Source organism: Danio rerio, chromosome 3 (assembly GCF_052040795.2).
Source record: "Danio rerio strain M-AB ecotype USA chromosome 3, GRCz13ab, whole genome shotgun sequence".
NCBI lineage: Eukaryota > Metazoa > Chordata > Actinopteri > Cypriniformes > Danionidae > Danio > Danio rerio.
In genome coordinates, this window is record NC_141023.1 from 31,896,501 (window position 1) to 31,917,056 (window position 20,556).

General features: G+C 36.6%; 3 protein-coding genes across 9 annotated transcripts in view; 2 read left to right on the forward strand and 1 right to left on the reverse strand.

Moving 5' to 3' along the window:
• Window positions 1-9,003: 9,003 nt before the first annotated feature.
• On the reverse strand, window positions 9,004-15,206 carry prmt1 (protein arginine methyltransferase 1). The gene is given in 10 exon segments (NM_200650.2): window positions 9,004-10,271; window positions 12,180-12,301; window positions 12,407-12,557; window positions 12,649-12,764; window positions 12,857-12,944; window positions 13,052-13,194; window positions 13,568-13,631; window positions 13,764-13,919; window positions 14,011-14,106; window positions 15,089-15,206. Coding segments are annotated over 10 exon segments (1,047 nt in total). The 5' UTR covers window positions 15,116-15,206; the 3' UTR covers window positions 9,004-10,187.
• tbc1d10b (TBC1 domain family, member 10b) overlaps window positions 11,234-20,556 on the forward strand; it is a 442,453-nt gene continuing 433,130 nt past the window's right edge. For both annotated transcript variants that reach the window (XM_087242780.1, XM_087242781.1), the window contains exon 1: window positions 11,234-11,353. The gene's annotated coding sequence lies outside the window, so the exon portion shown is untranslated. The remainder of the gene's footprint in view (window positions 11,354-20,556) is intronic.
• ap2a1 (adaptor related protein complex 2 subunit alpha 1) overlaps window positions 17,959-20,556 on the forward strand; it is a 34,457-nt gene continuing 31,859 nt past the window's right edge. For all 6 annotated transcript variants that reach the window (XM_087244733.1, XM_087244734.1, XM_087244735.1 and 3 more), the window contains exon 1: window positions 17,959-18,706. In XM_087244733.1, the coding sequence (XP_087100859.1) occupies window positions 18,640-18,706 (67 nt within the window). In that variant the 5' untranslated portion in view covers window positions 17,959-18,639. The remainder of the gene's footprint in view (window positions 18,707-20,556) is intronic.

Consider the following 20,556-nt stretch of genomic DNA (forward strand, 5'->3'; position numbering starts at 1 on the left):
TGTTTAACAGAAGAACGAAAATCAAACAGGTTCTAAACAAGTAAAGAGTGAGTAAATGATGACAGTTTTCAGTTTTAGTGAACTTTTCTTTTAATTTGGTGGTTAAACAAATCCAAAAAGTAAATACACTTGGTAATTAATAATAAAGTAGTGTTGCCTTCTCGTGTGACTGGTCCATTGAAAAGTCGCTACATTAAATGGCATATTTTGTTTTAATTTGAAAAAGTGCATTGCACCCAGCATTTGCACATTTTGCATTTGCCTTTTTCTAAATGTGTGGGGAGTGGGACATCTACTCTCACATAACTGAGAAGCAAGATTATAAAGACACCCTCTACGAAAAAGAAGTATATTTCAAGTTTTTTTTATTTTTTTTTTTCATTCAGTAAAGTTGAAGTATAACTAGATACCTATCGGTGCTGAGACACAAACCCGTCATAAGTCTGACTCTCACCAGGTCAAGAATGCAGAAATGCTCTCAGTGTACTCGTAGTTAACTAGATTACTTTTCTTTTTGCTTGTTTATTTTTTAAGTCAAAGTAGACATAAGACAAAACAGTAGAAATGCAAAAGGAATACTTGAAAACCAAAGTCAAACATACAATCATGCAATTATGCTGTACTCCTCTGACTACTCCGCTTACTCATACTGAAGAAAAGGTTTGTATAAACAATACTAACAGCAGTAGAAGTAATATTACTAGTCTCAGACTAGCCTTTAACTTGTGATCTCTAAAACCAGTAATGTACTGTATGTAATAATATGTAAAACGTAATAAAATCAAGTATACTAAGAATATGTAATTATAATTTTAAGTATAGATTATGTCAATGAACAAGTATGGGTCACATATGCAAAAACAAAAACTTCTGTTGGACTGTAGGGGTGCAGTGGCACAGGCACAGCTTGATCGCCTCACACAAGTCGGTAACTGGTTTGAGCCTTGGCTGGGTCAGTTGACATTTCTGTGTAGTTTGCATGTTCTCCCCATGTTTGCATGGGTTTCCTTCCTCTGGTTTCCCCCACAGTCCAAAGACATTCAATTCACCTTTAATTATATAGCGCTATTACAATATAGTGAAGGATTCGGATTTCTGCTTTCCAATTCGTCTCATCATGGACCACCGTTTATCCTTTTCATCATCCTGTTTCTCAGTATTTAACTGTGAATTGATTTTAACTAATGAATAAGTTAAAACTGCTTACTGCAAGAATGTTCTGTGTCCTTGTTTCTCTTTTTGCCTGTCTATTTTAACTTTGTTTTCTGGAGACACACAAACCAGGTCATAGGTCATGGAGATCTCTCTCTCTCTCCCCATCTGTTCCTATGACTGGAGGTCCAATACAGAGGAGAAGAAGACACCTGTTCTAGTTGTCCTGATATTGCCTATAATATTATAGCTGTTTGATTGATCTGTTTTTGAGTATAATTAATTTTAATGTAATTCCTTTTTGTGTGGAGATAGACTGTGTGTAGCCAAGATATTGTTGCAGACTGTTGATGGAAACAGTCTTGAACCAGCCTGATAACACAGCTGAACGTACAAGAAACATCCTTGAGTCTTGACACAAGATGGTCTTATGTGTCTATTGTGTTCCTGGTTTAGTTTTTTACAGGTCGGAGATCAGCTCCTAATAACTTAGGGCGACCTCACCTCTAGGCATCAGGTTGCCATCCATATCTGGAAACAGATACAATGCTTTCTTTGACGCACACATTAAGGCCATCCATATCTGGAAGTAGATACTATGTTTCATTGACGCATGTATTTAGAATTGTCTATTTCTGTTGTAAACCAATGAGAACTGTTTACCTGGATCCCACCCTTTCTGTACTTGTGTAAAGAGTATACTGTAATTGTTTGATTGTTGAAACTGTAAGCAGAGCGGCCTAGGAACTCATTGCGAGTGTTGAAGCTGGCTTCTGCTAATGAAACTGCAAACTATCTTCAGTAAACTTGATTTATTTATTTAAATCTCTCACTCCGGCTCTTCTTCATCTACCAGACTGGTCATTCTTTGGGTTAAACTGTAAACTATTCCTACAATAGATTGTTTCAAAGCAGCTACCCATAAATGGTCATAGTAAATTGGAACAGAGTAATTCAGTTTTTTAGTGTTTAAGTTCAGTTTAGCTCAGTTCAGTGTGGTTTAAAATCATAACTGATAGTCCAAACACTGAAGAGCAAATCCATCAATGCGTAGTTCTACCGATCCCAAACTATGCAAGCTAGAAGCGACAGCAGAGAGGGAAAAAAAATTCACCGATTGGCGAGTGAAGAAAAAACCTTGAGAGAAACCAGTTGGGCACCACCATTGAAATTTCTCTGCTGGCCAAATGTCTTGTGCAGAGCTGCAGTCTCAGCAGTGGAGGCTGGAAGATGGCCTCAGCAAAGACTCGTTTGTCCCTGGAGCTCACTGGAATCAGTCTCATGCTCTCCACTCCCCCATGACCACCAGCGCAGCAGCAGCTCAGGATACGGCCTGGTTTAGGATATGGAAACCTTGGGATCATCTCGTCACTGGTCTTGGATCCAATCAGTGACTCCGTATAGTCTGAGGGCCTCGGGATGAGTATCCTCAGGTGAAAATGGAGAAAAAAAAAACAGAATAATCAGCGTAGCTGCTTTTCATAGTGTATATAAACAAGATACAGAAAACTTTGTGACAACCCACTAAGTGATGCACTGAGTGTATGCTTTACTAAACAGATAGGTCTTTAATCTAGTTTTGAATTGGGAGAGTGTGTCTGAGCGTCGGATGTTATCAGGAAGGCTACTGCAGAGTTAAGGAGCCATAAAGGAGAAGGCTCGACCTCCTTTACTCGACTTTGCTATTCTAGGTACAACCAGAAACCCTGAGTTTTGAGATCTTAAAGAGCGAGTTGGATTGTAGTAAGACAGAAGGTTGGTTAGATAAACAGGAACTAGATTATTTAAAGCTTGTAAGATTTTAAAATTCAAAACGAAACTTTTGAGAGCATTACAGTAATCCAGCATATAAGTCATAAAAGCATGGACTAGCTTTTCTGCATTTGACATCGAAACCATACTTCGTAATTTAGTAATATTTCTCAGATGAAAGGACGCAGTTTTTGTCACATGCGATATATGATTTTCAAAAGTAAAATTGCTGTCTTATGACACCCAGATCTTTTATAGTTGTAACAAGACTGACACGGAGGGATCCATTATGCAGTATTTATTAGTCACACTCTCACTCAAACATTCAATACGCACAAAGGTGCAAACACACAACAACAGTAGCAATAAAGGTCTCAAGGCTGGCGGCTGACAGACACAGAGTGATTTACCAGGCATGGGTCAGAGGCAGGCGGCGTGATTCAGAGTCCGTGTATTAGGCTTGGGTCGTGGGCAATTAACTGGATTGGGAAACAGGTGTGCACGATCAGTGTAAGTGGATGATGTAATGCTTAAAAGTCCGGAGATGGCGGCCTCTGCTGGCCAGCGAGGGGAATGACTGGGACCGAGTCGGTGACAATAGTAGCGCTAACGCTAACTTTGTATCCCTCTAATTGTAGATTGAGTTGCGAGATCTGCTGTGTACAGGATTTAGGCCCAATAACTAATAATTCTGTTTTGTCTGAGTTTAAGAGAAGAAAATTGTTGGTCATCCATTCTTTACATCTTTAATACACTCAGTTAGCTTAGACAGTTCAGCCATCTTATCAGGTTTAGTTGAAATATATAATTGAGTATCATCTGCACAGCAGTGAAAGCTGATCCCATGTCTTCTAATAATGTCTCCCAGAGGTAGCATGTAAATTGTAAACAGCAAAGGGCCTAAAACTGATCCTTGAGGCACCCCATACTTTACTGGGCTTGTAAAGGCTGTCAATTAATATTCACAAACTGGTTACGGTCAGTTAAGTATGACGTAAACCATTGTAGAGCCTGTCCCTGGACACCTGTAGACTTTAAGCGATTTATGGGGATGTTGTGGTCAATGGTGTCAAATGCCGCACTAAGACCGAATAGAACTAATGCGGTTTCTGTACTGTGATGAGCCCTGAAACCTGACTGAAACACTTAAAAAATATTGTGTTTCTGCAGAAAGGAGCATAATTGGGTGGAAACAACTTTTTCTAGTATTTTAGACATAAATGGAAGATTTGAAATAGGCCTATAATTAGCTATAAGTTGTTGGGGTCCAGTTTTGGTTTTTTAATAATAGGCTTAATAACAGCTAGCTTGTAAGAATTTGGAACATGGCCTAAAGATAAGGAAGAGTTGAAAACATCAAGAAGAGGTTCTTCTATAGCAGGTAGCAATTCCTTCAGTAATTTTGTTGGAATTGAGTCCAACATACACATAACTGGTTTAGAGCTATATTTATAATTTTATCTAGCTCTTCCTGTTCTGTGATTTTGAAGCACTGTAGGTTATTATTATTATTATTATTATTATTATGATTCAGTGAAATGTTTACTGGATCTGGAGTATAAGGCAGTGCAGAAAGTTTGGCATCTCCTATTTTCTGTCTAACCCTTTCGATTTTATCTCTAAAAAAAATCATGAAGTCATCACTACTTATTTGCGGTGGAACATTTTGTTCCAAGGATGACCGATTATTTGTTAATTTAGCAATGGTGTAAAATAAAAATCTTGGATTGTTATGATTATTTTCTATCAGTTTTGCTGAGGTGCTCAGCCCTGGCAGATTTTAGAGCCCTTCTATAGCTGGACATACTGTCTTTGTACGCAATTCTAAAGACCTCTAAATTAGTTTTTTTTTTTTCATTTACGTTCCAGGGTTAAACAGGTTGCTGTTTTGAGAGCACGAGTATGACTATTATATCATGGTGTAGTTTTATTCTCTCTTGCCTTTCTTAGTTTGATGGGTGCCACAGTATTTAGTGTGCTAGTAAAGATGGCATCTATACTGCTGGTTACTACATCAAGACATCCACATATTAGAGTTAGAGAAAGTGAAAGTAGATAATGAGGACGTCTTATCTTTCATTCTCATGCTGTGGATGCTCTGTTTAACTGTTTTCTTGCTAGTGAAGCGCTCAGTTTTTCTACTTACCCTTACTTTACGTCATGTAAATAGCAAATGCGCTATGGTGCGACGCAACTGACTCTTAAGGGAAATGGGAGATGAGACTCTAATTTGTTTGTTCTCAAAACACACCTATAACTCATTGAGAAAGTAAACTCAACCCTTTTAGACCATGCGCCATGGCGCAAAGTGGATTTTTCCGTCCTTAAATTAGCAAAAGTGGATTCTGACACACCCTAATTGCTTTTGCGCCCTGCACTTTGCGCATGGATCGATCACAGTAGAGCCCATTATCTCAGAGGCCAGACAAAATTAGCTTTCCAAGTTATAATAGCTAATTTGGCCAAATATCCTGTGATTTCATCACTTAGTCCAACAGTTAGGTCTAACAGTAATAATACTTTAATAAACGTCTTTATCCCAAGAAAAGTACATTTTAAAGTAGTACATAAAATGCAGACAAAGTATGCTGTCTTGTTTCTGGTTAAAAAGAAGTTTACTAACTTAATAAAGTTTTTTTTATTTATAAGGAATATGATAAAGGCATGTTTTTATTCTATTGTGCTGCATTCACAAATTCCATATAGACTTTTTTTTGTGACATAAATTTTGTAGTAAACATTGCAACTTGGGTTGACTTGTTTTAAATTGTGCAAGACATACCATATGGTGGAAGTAACACTTTTCTATTTTAAACAAAGTAATAGGCCTACTTTTATTTACCAAAAAGATTACCAGCTTCATTCATTTTCTTTTCTTCTTAGTCCCTTTATTAATCAGGGGTCGCTACAGCGGAATGAACCACCAACCTATCCAGCATATGTTTTACACAACAGATGCCCTTCCAGCTGCAACCCATCTCTGGGAAACATCTATACACACTCATTTACCACGGACAATTTAGCTTACCCAATTTACCTGTACCACATCTTTAAACTTTGGGGGAAACCAAAGCACACGGAGGAAACCCACATGAACACAGGGAAAACATGCAAACTCCAGACAGAAATGCAACTGACCCAGCCAAGGCTCGAACCAGCAACCTTCTTGATGTGAAGCGACTGCACTGCCCACTGTGCCACCACACTGCCTTATTGCCAGCTTGTGTGTCACATGAACTATTGCTAAAAGAGCTGTTTTTAAAACTTTGAAGCAGAGGGGTCACCATTCACTGGTTCCAGTGTGCTTGTATAGAAAGAAACAATAATAATTCTACAAATACTAATTATTATTTATAATAATAATAACAGTAATAATAATAATAAGAAGAATAGGAAGAAGAAAAAAAGGAAGAAGTATAAATAATAATAATAATAATAAAGATACTAATAATAAAAAGAAGAAAAAGGAGGAAGAATAAATAATAATAATAATAGTAATGATGATGATAATAATAATAGTAATGATAATAATAATAACGATTATTATTATTTATTTTTATATATTTATTTATTTATTTTATTTGTTCTGGACAATTCTGGACGATATACATTTTTACTTACCATGACTTTTAAAATAACTTGATTTATTGTTTTGTGTTTATTTTGTTTTCAATGTTTTGAAAAACATAGTTCAACTATGGTCAAGTTTAAAGACGGTGTTTTATCACTATGTCAGTTGCTGATGTTTTAAATTGCTTTTTGAGTCGGCTCAATAGCCTAGTGCAGTGCTTCTCAAACTTTTTTCATCAAGTACCACCTTAGAAAAAATAGTTTCTCCAAGTACCACCAAAATGAGCAGTATTGAAATACAGTAGCGTAGTAGGCCCAGTAAAGCAGCTACAACTCTGCACAGTTAAAAAACCTGGCAGATTACCTCAGAAATATAGCCTATATATAATATATGGCATATTATATACATCATTTTTTATAAATTTTTAATTATTTGTAGCATGTACATGAGATATTTCATTCCTCCGTGTACCACTAGAAGGAAGCCCGCGTACCACTAGTGGTACACGTACCACAGTTTGAGAACCACTGGCCTAGTGGTTAGCGCGCCGGCATATCATGCAATAGCACGTCAGGGCGTCGCGAGTTCGGATTCCGGTTTGACATTTCCCTTTCCTAATCCCCTGTCTCTCTCTCCCACTTCGCTTCCTGTCTAAAATCTGTCCTATCTAATAATAAAGGCCAAAAATAAATTAATAAATTGCTTTCCTTTTTTTATCTTAATGGCCTCTCAGTGTGAACTTTATTCAGGATTTTTTTATCTGTATGCAGCTATAATCTTTATACAATTATCAAAAATTCAAACAGCATGATATGCGTTTGCTGTTTGTTTCCGGGTAAGGTAACAGCTTCAAGATAAGAATTTTATGTGATAAAATTACAGATCTTTATAGTCAGGAATTTGAATTTCATACATCTGCAATAAAAGATAAGGAAAGAATATCTTAGATTAATGCACCTGTTTTTTAATTAACAAACATTCTTCTATTGCATTTCTCAGAGACAGTTATTTAAAAAAAAATTCTTGGATAAAAAACTGCTAAAAAAGCAACCCTTCTTAGTATTCATAATCAAAATGCAAATCAGAAAAAGGTAGATTTTAAACAATAAACATTTCAGGTTACAAGGTTCAAATTTATGAAATATAAAGTAATCAGCACTAAATGGACCCTCCCAAACATAGAATTAATAATGGTATAAAGGGAGACTTTTTTACACTGAGAAAACTGTCGAATATAAATGCTTCGAAAAACAACAGTAATATTTTCTTTTGTATTTCAGTTTTGATTTCAGGTTATAATCTGAAAAACTGATAAGCTGTTCCCGTAAAAGGAGGTGGACTGAAGTATGCCTTTAAAAACTCTCTATTTCCTCTCCTATACTCTCTGATCTGGCAAACTGAGGCACAATGAATGGAAAAAATCCAGTTTTTTTTTTTTTTTTTTTTGTATTTTTACTTGAACCCACAGAATTGACTTTTGAATCTTAACCATTATGTGTATTATAAGTTTTTTGGTTAAGAAAGGAAGAAACAGTAAGCATTAAGTGCCCAGGCTGATGAATGTCAATGAAAAAATCTCAAGAACCAAAAACTGAACGAGTCTGAATATGGAGTGAGAACGGCTAAAGTTACAACAGGAGAAGTTGGAAAAGGAGAAGACATTGAAAGAAATAATGAATCAAGAATTCTCCTGCTGGAAAAACAGAAAGGGAAGGTTGAAGCTGAAAGAGAAGAAATTATAAAGAAAAATCTCAAAGCATGAATGCAGAATTTCATAAACTACTTACAAGGTTTTTAAAGTTTCACAGACTTATAGGTATAATTTGTACAAATGTCACTAAATATGCTGAAATAAAACAGTATTTTAATCAATTTGTTTGTGTGGCATTAGGCAACAAAGTCCTGCACATTAATAATTCAGATATATTTTAAGTATTAAAAGCAACATGGACATTTAAAACTATATACTTGTTGAAATGTAATCAAAAACAACTTTAGCTCCTGGTTTTTGCGCAAGTCCAGAGAGCCAAGAAAAAAAAAATACATAACAGATTAGCTTGAATGCAAAAATGTTTTTCAATCGCATGTCTCTATAGGCTAAGCATTACATTATTTAGTTCAAAGTAAGAATTGTGTTCATCTCAGAATACACAACTTCACATCACAAAATAAATAAAAAATTAAAATGTCCAATGTTGTTCATACAGGCACAAAAAAAAAGTTTGAACGTAAATCTCAAGGCTCTGAAAAAACACAAGCAGAGGGTAGTACACTAAAATTCTATGCTTACTAGTTTGCACTAAACAAAAGAACAGCAAATCTAATCAAGCTCTGAAATGCATTGAAAGGACAGTTATAGTGGGTGGGCAGTTCATCATTTGCCCCCGTTACATCTACAGCAACATCACCTTCGATTTAACAAGCAGCGTTTCAAACATTAAAGATTATAATTTTTTTGATCATCAGTTGTACACTCAAAATGGAAAAAAAAAAAACTTTGCATTTTTCAAATCACTGAAATCAACGAATGAGGTTTAATGTTTTTATTTCAAAAAAAGAAAAGAAAATAATACACTTCCTAGACAAATGTCTGCCTGATAACAATCCACACCAGTGCTAGACATCAGACACAAACTGGCATCCCTCCACAAAAACACTGTAGTACACAGCAACACAGAGAAGATCAACAAACGTGAAGTTACCCAAACACAGGAAATGCATCATTTTTCAATAAAAGCATTTCAATGGAAAATTTAGGCTGAAGGTTTCCTTCAGTGGAATTATAATATTGTAGTTCTGGGTCTGAGAAACTTAGTTAAGTGCTTACAGTGCAAAAGAGCAGCAGATAAGCTTAAACTAAACAGTCATCAGATGAACATTTGTCCTACATGAGATTTAAAAAGACCAAAAGATCTACAAGAGTGCTTATTAACACCATCTATGAGTTGTACAGGAGATTATTGCACCATCTCAAATGACACAATATTATCCTCTGACTGGGTCATTGCCACAAGCACTTAAAAAAAAAAAAAAAAAGCATGGACATAGGAGCACAATGGAAATTAAAATGGTTACTCCTCAGACTAATGGCATGTTATGGAGGCGCCCTCTAGTGATGGTCCAAGACAACTGCCTTCCAGTACAGACAGAAAAAAAATAAAACAATAATTCGGCAAGTAACAGGGCAGAGTTTCAGTCCACAGTCAAACATGACAACAGGTTTTACCTACATGAAAAATGCTGGCATTACCAGATGGATTATCAAAAGATATGGCTGATTAGCATTTTTTTGTCACCAATAAAGACATGCTGGCATGGCAGGGGAAGAAAAAAAAAACATACATGAATGACATGTCTCAGATGCAGACAGAGGGCAAAGAGCAGGCGCAAGTGTGTGCATGTGTGTATGAACTCAAGGAATCCTTTCCCAGATGGTGCATCTAAACTTTGAAAAAGGCAGGGCCAAAAAGGTTTAACACACAAGATGGAAAAAACACGGTAAACTCTGCCATGTTTAGTCCTCTCGTGCGCATTTTACACAAAATCAAGAGTTCACTTACAAAACAATTCTAAATCCTCCATGTCAGACAACATTCTGCAAAACAAGATCTCTAAAACTGCGCAGTCATGGAACAAAGGGTCATGGTTTAACACACAGGCATACACTGCTCTCTTGATTTGCTCCACACATGTGCACTGATGCTAATGGAAACTAGCGCATTCTGTACTCTGATGTCTTGGACACCTCACAAAGTTGACCCTTGAAGTCAATGTCGACAGTAAAGTCCAGGTCTCTCTGTAGGGGGAGGGAAAAAAGTACATGTTTAAATTGTAATAATTATAAGAGCGTGAACAGTTTTGAAAATCAATAGAGTTGCAGCAACACTGACAACTTCTAGTACAAGCTTCATTTAAAATGAAGACAAAATTTACAGATGTACCGATAGCAATTTTCGTGGCTGATTTAGACTTTTTTTGGGTAAGTGTGACTAGCCAATAATACTGTTTTTTTGCTGAATTTTCCAACATTACTATAGAATATAAAATTAATTTGAATATATAAATCAGAATATACAAACTGTATAGAATCCATTTATTTTTCATTTGCGTTATTAAATTACATTACTGTTTAACCCAAACCAACATGTGCAATTTTCCACTGTAACTAACTTTTGCCTATTTTCTTATTTTACAGAAGTCCAAGGATTATATGCTTTAATGCATGCTTTTTTTAGTACTATTATATTATTATTTTTAGACATGAATCTTGATCATTTTAAAAGCAAATGCTGATAATTTGGAAAATAAATAATAATAAAAAAAAAATCCTCTCTCTGAAAGCATTAATGACTTATGTATAGCAGAAAATTTTACTTAAGCAACAAAACATTTTTGGGGGAGGAACTATTAAAAATGTTAGGGCTGCACTGAATCTGGAGTGCAGGCAGGCAGAGTGTACATGATCCTGCAAAAAAAATTGGCTAGTCAAGAGATGCATGTCTAAATATATTAACTTTTCTGCAAATAACATTTGGCCGATATTAAAGAAGTTTTTAATATATTAGGGGTGTCAAAAAACTATTGGATACTGATGTCATTTATCTCCTATGCACAATGTCGCAGTAGAATACTATGGCGAAGTAGGAGAGGGCGAGTAAATAAAACGCTCCTACTACTGAAAAGGTAGATAATTTTGCAGTTCAACTGCTTGTGAGTTTACTGGAAAGGCTTTCATTGAGACTGACTGAAGAAGACACAGCACATGAGCCGCTATTTCACTACTAAGGAGAAATGCTGTAAAAAGCCATCTCTGCCTCTCTCTCTCTCCCTTCCTCCCTCCCTCACTTTTGTATATTTGACCCGCTGGCCTGTTCATGAGTTAACTTTTCCCCTTCTCTTGGCTGGTAAAGCGATACTTGTGGATCCAGACACGAACCTCCCTGAGGTGCGAGTTTTCTCCACTGTGGATTACCTTTGATAACTGCATATTATGCACATATAGACTGTAACCATGGCTGTTCTTCCCGTGTCACTCATCAGTGAACAGCACTTTTATGTCTAAAGCCAAACACAGCTGTTTCTGTCAAACGGGTGAAGACAATAACCAGTAATAGAGGCAAGACCTCACTCAACAACGCTCAAAAAGCAAGTGGGATAATATTTCCATAAGTTTATTGCCTAAAAATGCTCATGTTGTCTTCTGTGTATGTATTGGGAGTTTTGTTTGATACCTTGAAAAAGAGTGTTTTCTTTGAGCAGGTCAAATTAAAGGTACAGTTCATATATCTTACTTCTTGTATTAAAGGACAAAATTGTGTTACAAATAATATATAAATATTAATATATTTTCAGATTTTAATAAAAAAAAAAATAGTGTTGGGAGAAAAAAAAAAACTCATTTTGCACTGAGATATCGAATTAAACTGAATCGATGGCATGATAATCGTTACCGAACCGTGAGACCAGTGTAGGTTCACACCCCTAATTAATATTAAAGAAAGTGAAAACGTTTAGAAGTGATTAAGTTGTAATTCTACAATATAATTTCCAAATGAATTGAGCTTTTAGACTTCATAAATTAGAAACTGGAAAAATGTTCAATTTAATACAGAAATCAACCCATTAAAATGATAACAAGATATATATGACCATCCCTACACTTTCACTAAAGGTGCTAAAAGTGAGATGTGCACACAAGGCTCACATTATTCTTGACGTTGGGCTTCATGCTGATAGTGCCAAAGATCTCCTCTCCAGTCTTTACTGTCAGATAGTCATCAAGGTAGAACACAGTCTGCTTCCAGTGAGTGTAAGGAGACTCTGGGCCTGCAAGAAAAACTCACTTTAAACAGGGTTCAACCATCCTTCAATACAATAAACTCATGGTGAATACAAAGTGATTTTGTGGTGAACACCACACACAGCACTTACTGGTAGAGAAGCCTGTCCTCTTGTGGCAGCGAGTGAACTCTATGTTGAAGTAGGTTACCAGAGCATGAATGTAGTCGTTTCTTTTCACCTGCAGGCAGAAAGGTGACGTGAAGGACAGGTCCTCAATCTTCACGGTGTAGATGTCCACCTCCTAAGGAATCAAGAAAACGTATTGAATATTAAATGAGGAAAGCAGGGATTATGTGAACATTGGAAAATAAAATAAAAGGTTGCAAACAAACCTTAATTAAGCAAGCAGTGCTAACAAGCTGTTTGGGGTCAACAACATCCACCAGCGGCTCTGTAATGGCCACTTCCTTAATACAGGACATGTCAAATCCATACACGTTCTCCCACCCTAAAAAAGTGCATATATGAAACAATTAAATGAGTTACTGCTTTAAAGAAAGCTGAACAGACTTAAGAGTGCATTATGAGATTGATGCGTACAGTGGATTTTGTAATCCTTGTACTGCCGATCCTCGATAGCAGTGACATAGAGGGTGGCTCTGTCAGGAAAAATCAGGCCATCAGGTTTCTGAAAGCCAACAATGGAAAACGTGAACAGTGATTAAATCAAGAAAGCACATACGATTTTTATACTGAACAGTTTCAACATGGTAAAAGACATTAGCATACACCCACCAGCCATTTGTCCCTGGCATAAATGACAGTGTTAAGCATGGATTCATAGAAGAGACAGTAGCCCATCCACTCAGAGATGATTATGTCTACATTTTCCACAGGAAGCTCGACCTCCTCCACTTTGCCCTTAATTATAGTGACGACTGGACAGGAAAAAGTACATGGTTAAAAATTTTAGGCACATAAAGAATAAAATGGGTATAGGCCAAAACTGTTAATCCAAAACTGAAAAGGGTCATTGTTTAACCTCCCCTCACTCATTCTAAACCTGTGATTTTCTTCTGTTGAACACAAAAGATGATATTTTGAAGAAAGATGCAAACCTGTCACTACGGTTACCAGTTTACAGCTTTCTTCAAAATATCTTCTTTGGTGTTCAACAGGAAAAAAAGAAACTGATAGGTTTAGAACCACTTGAGAGGGAGTAAAACTTCATTTTTGGGTGAACTATCCCTTGAAACATGCTGAGAAAATAAGTTAACAATGAAGATGCCAAAAGCTCTGAGAAGGCCTTACTATGATCCAGCTTGTTGGCCTTCACAATCTTCACAGCATAGTCTGATATACTGCTGCACTCAATCTAAGGAATAAATGACCAACAAATTAATAAATTAATCTGACAATACACAGCATGATCAAATAATACCACATACAAATAAATGGCTTAAATGTAACAAAAATGCTTTAAATAAATCATGGGACTACTTCTCACCCCAATAACTTTCTTGGCTCCAGCTTTGGCTGCAAACATACAGAGGATGCCAGTACCACTTCCCACATCCAGCACAACCTTATCTTTGAAGAGATGCTTGTTGTGAAACATGGAGTTTCTGTACGTCAAAGTACGAACTTCATCTTTTAGCATCTCCTGTGAACATTCAATGGGTTTACATTAATTATAAATAAATTAAATTGACTTCACCACTAATGCTGAGATTAATGAACTAACAAGAAAGTACCTCATGAATGCCAAAGTGTGCATAGGAATCAAAGTAATAGTCTTTGGACGTCATGTCTTCAGCTGCAGGTTTCGCTGAGCTCTCTCCCTGGGACACCTCAATTTCAATAGATAAGAAAAATGTAAATAAGCAAGTAAAGTCATGAGCTGGGCTTTTCTCAAACATTTGCAGTATCTTCAGTATATTAAAACAAACAAACAAGCAAGCAATAAGGTAGCAGTCATGAGATGACCCAAAACATGTTTAAACCAAACATGCCAAGTGTAAATAACCCTGAGAAAACAGTGTTTTTACACAGAACTACATAAAGTCGGTGGCTTCCTCTGAATTTAGTTCCAACTTTTGGCAAATATCACAGCAGGCAATGAACCATTTTACACATTTTTTTTTAAATGGATAGTTAAGCAAAAAAAGTCATATTTTATCTTCACACGCCTAACGTTAACCTTTGAAGAGTCCTCTTAAGCTTAAATTTTTCTACTTTTTAATTATACACATTTGAGGAAAAGTGGTCTAAAAGAAAACTTAGTCACGACGCAAGTACTAGATCATAGTAAACAATACAGGATGTTTTATTAAAAAAACCCAATCACTGTGATTAGCAGAGAGGAAAAAAAGCGTAACGTTAGCTCCTATCCATCAGTCCCATGCGGTCTCTGCCCAACAATAAGTCATTGAAGTCCTCCGCCAGCGTGCTCACGTGGAAACTGAACAGCGAGCTAACGGTAGCTAACATGACAGAAATATTCATACATTTAATCTCAAAATTCATCTGTGGTTACACTCAACAACTAAAAACTCGAAGCTAGCTCAAATTTAGCACATTAGCACTAGCATACACGTGATGCGAAATGAATGAATTATCTGCGGCAGGCTAAAATGGATGCTCAAGATGCGTGTGCGCACATTTCTAGCCACCTGATAACTACATACGCAGCAATCAAATCTGTTCACAGACCAAAGATTCGGAACCGGCGTGTGACGTAAATAAAATCGCCGTGTCGATTCTGATACGGTTACGAGATATTTAGCATCAGAAGCGTTTTTGGCGAACCGGCCTTGAGTAGCTTCAGCTTACCTCCATTCTGTCTGCCGTCTCCGCCATTTCGATAAACTGGACACAGCCGCGACTGCAGCAAAGCTCATGTAAAACACACTTGTTTTGCTCCCGCCTCTTTGCTGTGACTGTATGATTTGATTGGGTGACAATCACGTGGTTTTACAATAACCACACCCACTTTCCTGCGGCTCTTCGTCATAGGCTTTTCTACTATGCGTTTTTCCGCTCTTTTGATGCGTGACTGTCATTGGTCCAAACTGTAACATGATTATTATTTATTTATTTTATCTCAAATATTATTTTACAGAATTTTACTGTGAATCCAACATTTATTATTTTGGGTTGTAGATACAAATTTAATGTCTGCTTCACAATAAACCCTATTCTATTTTTATGTTAATTTTATATTCATTTATTCATTTTCCTTCTGCTTAGTCCCTTTATTAATCCGGGGTCGCCACAACGGAATGAACCGCCAACTTATCCAGCAAGTTTTTACGCAGCAAATGCCCTTCCAGCTGCAACCCATCTCTGGGAAACATCCACACATGCATTCACACACGCACTCACACACTATGGACAATTTAGCCTACCCAATTCACCTGCACCGCATGTCTTTAGACTCTGGGGGAAACCGGAGCACCCGGAGGAAACCCACGCAAACGCAGGGAGAACATGCAAACTCCACACAGAAACGCCAACTGAGCCAAGGCTCGAACCAGCGACCCAGCAACCTTCTTGCTGTGAGGCGACAGCACTACCTACTGCGCCACTGCTTCGCCCTGCCTATATTTTATATTTATAAATAAAATTTTCAAATATAAAATCCACTTGTGTATTTTATACAAGAGATCAAAATTTACTTACAATTCCAGATTCACTTAACAAGAATGCACTCAAAACGTAAACAATTTGCACAACATGTGTAATCTATTAAATATCCCAATCTTTGTTATCTTTTTTATTTTGCCCTTTTTATTTTCAATTTCATTATCTGTTGCATCTATTCTCAGATTAGATAACCTATTGATATCATATTTCTTTGTTTTGATTTCTGTTGTTTTTTGTTCTTGTGTTGTTTCTTTATTGGTACCATTGTAAATAATATAATTATTATTGTAAATGTTATGTACCAAATGTATCTATATGTTGTACAATAAATATGAAAAAATATTTTATTTTGCACAAGTTTCTGTATTCCATTTTATTTCTGTTTATGGAACACAGTGGCTTAGTGGTTAGCACTGTCGTCTCACAGTAAGAAGGTCGCTGGTTTGAGCCCCAGCTGGGTCAGTTGGCATTTCTGTGTGAAGCTTGCATGTTCTCCCTGTGTTGGCGTTGGTTTCCTCCTGGTGTTCCGGTTTCCCCCATAGACCAAAGCCATGTGTTATAGGTGGATTGAATAAATTAAATTGGTGTAGTGTATGAGTGTGAATGAGTGTGTATGGATGTTTCCTGGTACTAGGTTGCAGCTGGAAGGGCATCCGCTGTATAAAACATATGTTGGATAAGTTGGCGGTTCATTCTGCTGTGGCGTCCCCTGATAAATAAAGGGACTAAGATGAAGGAGAATGAATGAATTATGGTTTCATTGTTTTCATGTAAATTTTATTAGTTGGACTTTTGTCAAGCTAATAGAAAAGCTTACAAAATCTTTTTAGGAAACCATCCTTTAGTCATGTGTTTTGTTCACAAAATAAACTATATGGTTATAATTATACAAAGTAAGCAAAGTTTGCAAAGTAAGCACATTTCTAAAAAAAAGAAGGCATTGATAAAATAGGAGACAATAATGATTATTTACAAAACAACATCTGGAGAAAATGGATGTTTGTACATTATCATACTATGGGATTTAGCTCAGATTAAGACCAATGTCCTCCTTGTTACATCTTCTATGAGAAAAAAAAGTTAGTTTGGTAATTTTTTCATTTTTCATACTTAACAGGAAATAATATTGTTTGGACAACATTCTTGAGAATATGATCTTGTATTTATGTATCATGGCAAACAATTGCCATGACACTTTTTCTTTGATGAATAGTTCCTATAAATCAAAGTTTACATTATATAACATTGTTCAGTTCCTGGTGAATTGTAACAGAGACCATACAAAAAGAAAATATATTTATTTACCATGTACAAGATGGTTATGCATCATCAAATATAGCTTACTTTGTTGAAAAAAACAAACATATTTGCAACGAATGCTGTAAACAAATCAAATGTGTAATTTTATTAATAATATATTCAACATATTTTATCTTTTTAATTTATTTATTTATACTGCAGTGGGTACCTAACTGAATTGGCCACCATTGTCCACAATAAACATATTTGATATTGCCTTAAATGCTAAATTTAATTAAAGAGATTTAGAAAATGCCTCAAAAACTGTAAGATTTAATTAGTTTAGATCATTGGACAAGTGAGTGCTGCATACTGTTGACAATACTGAGCTAAAGCTTTACTTCACATAATTAAATTAGAAATCATATTGCAATCTCTGTCAGACAAATCGCAATTAGATATTTTCCCAAACAGTTCTGTTAAGCAGAAAAAGTAATTTCTCTCCTTTCACACATTAAATTGCACACTATTGCAAATAAATATAGGAACAGCAATCGTCAGATGGAATTAGTGCCATTTACAACCTCTATTTTGCCAACTTATCACCATTCCCACATACTTGCACTTTGATACTTTCAACAGTGCCGATCTTGTTTTCAAGCCAATTAGAATAGTTATCAATTTTAATTGATGTATAAGCGGACAAATCAAGTAGCGAATGACAGAGACAAAAGTGTAACTAGCCAATTAAATGAAGAGAAACAAGCAGGAGGCGGGACTTGTGTGGAGGAAGCGCAAGAGCGAGCTCGGTGGCCGTTCTGTCACGAGCTCCGTCCGGGAACACCGACCGAACGAAAAGTCTCGTACATAATTGACGACTAATTATAGCCAATATTCACCTTTCTGTCGAGAAACAGGCTTGTCAGATTAGTTCGTCAAGAAGCAGGATTCCCCGTTGTCCTATCGCGGTCCTTTGGGTGATGTATTCTAACATTTGATAGAGCTAGCCCAGCTCGCTAGCTGTTTGGCTAGCTTGCCGTGCGTGACTCAAAGTCAGAGAGGTATCAATTGATATTTTAGCACCATCGACATTTAGGTGCGTACCCGTCAGTTAAATCAACACGTTGGCTTGTTTTTTAAATTAGCTCGTGTCGCAACGTAAGTTTATGCCTCGCATCGCTTTCCCATTGAAGAGAGTTCACGGGATTGAATGAATTAACGTTAGCCAACGGAAACCCCAGTCGCGCCGACTCCCCAGCTTCTCTCTCTCTCACAGCACTCACTTCTTTTACCCCTGAATAATCTCGCGGTGTTATTTTTGTGTTTAACGAGCGTTTCAAATTCAATTCAAGGCTAAATTGCTGCTAGTGTTTGAGTTCGTGATAGTTAGCTCACTAGCTCGGCGAACTCACCCAGCGCCAGTCAAACCTGCACCTCTGAACATCTGAAAGTCATTTATTTCGTCTTGAAGCCGGCTTGGAGAGAAGAACCCTGCAAACATGCCGGCTGTGTCGAAAGGAGACGGAATGCGAGGATTAGCGGTGTTCATTTCGGACATCAGGAACTGTAAGTGCCCCTGTCACACTCAAACACCATTAGTCATTTTCTAACGCAAACATCTGTGTTCAGCTCTTCCTACATACGCCCTACGCTGAATCAAACTGCTCTGTTCTGCATTGCTTCGCTGTGCTTTCTAGCCGGGGTGAATCATGCCAGTCAGATCAGTGGCGCTTGATGAGGGAGATCAGGAGAGTAATCGCTGATCTCTGAGGCCCGTTAGCTTTAGCTCCGGTGATGATGGAGTGATGCTACATCGGCAGACAGTCCGCTAGGCCGCCACCGAAAACCGCGTCTTTCCTCTGCAGATCGGCTATCCAGCATGTCTTGTCTCTCGTCACCTTGACTTGCTGGATAGCAGTTGATATCGCTGTTCGCCAACAGGACACGTTTCAGTTGTGTTTTTCACGATAATCCAGTTATCAAGCTGTCGCCTTGAGCTAAGCGTTATAGGAGGGTCATCTTGTTAAGATGTATCTCTGGTGTTCTGCATCTGCCTGTTTTGTACCTTCAATTTTACCTCTTAAAGATTGCTGTTGAGTTTGATAACAGTTACTTGATGCATTTTTAAGGGTTTTAAAGAATGGCACAAAATAAGATCTATGCTGGTGTATTTTTTGCTTTTCGTTTTCTGTTGATCATTGTAAAATAGGTTTATTGTCATTTGAATAACAAGATATAAATGATAGTCATTTGTTTTGCCCAAATGTTTAGTATTGGAACCAGAGGGCTTGGTCTGAGTAGTGTAGTTTGTATCTTGCATCATATTTTGGCACCACACATGCACACAATTCCAGGAATCTTGTGAGATTGTTGTTTTTTGGCATGCATTGTTTTATATGCACATTTTATAGGGATCTTATGCACACATCTTTGCATACAAAAAATAACAGAATCAAGGCTTGATGTATAATGCATATGTTTGTGAAAATGACTGTCCGATTTGCACACAAACATGTTACAATCTGATTGATTGTCAGTATGACATTTGAAGATATATCAAAACATGGCACAGTACTATTATGGTTTAATTATTATTTATTATTATTTATATGTCATCAATATACAGTGTCACAAAGATTTATTGCTTTTATACGTAATATTTATACATATTTTTATTCATTTAATCAATTCATCACAGCTCATCAGCCTGTGTTGTATCCCATTAATAGGACCATATGGAATCTTCACGCGCAGAAATCCGTAGATTTTTAGCCCATCATTGAGTCTATTTATTTACTTGTGTAAATATGCATACGTTTATGTCTGTCCAGTTTTTAAATTAATTTCAGTAATATTATTGACTCATATGAAAATGTTAATTTCATATTCAAGTCATATTTTAGTCTTTTAGTAGACATTTTATATTAGGGACCCACTTGTTTAATAAACAAAGCAGATCTAATTAGATTTGTATAGTAAATGTTGAAAAACATTTGATATGTTAAGTTTTTAGTTATGATCCTCCCAAACTCATTCTGGATAAATCTGCAGATTTGTTTTTGCAAAATCTTCTTCCAAAATGTCTGCTGATTCGGTTTGGCCCTACCCACTACCCATCTTTCATGCTGTACTTTCTTTTATAGCTTATAAAATCAAAATCAAATGTATGAATTTTCTTACAATCCATGCTCAGTGATTTATTAGTTTTTGGAGTGTCACCCGATGACATCAGAGCGCTTTGTGGGTGTTTGGTAGTTAAGGGATATGTTCAATGTATAATTCATTAATTGCTATTCTTCTCAGATGTTCGTTGATAGCTGACACTACTTAAGTGATCTGTTTTCAGATATATTTAATTTCAGCTTTGTGTGCTAGTGAGTGAAAAATGCTACTTCAGAAAACGATTTTCAAATGCG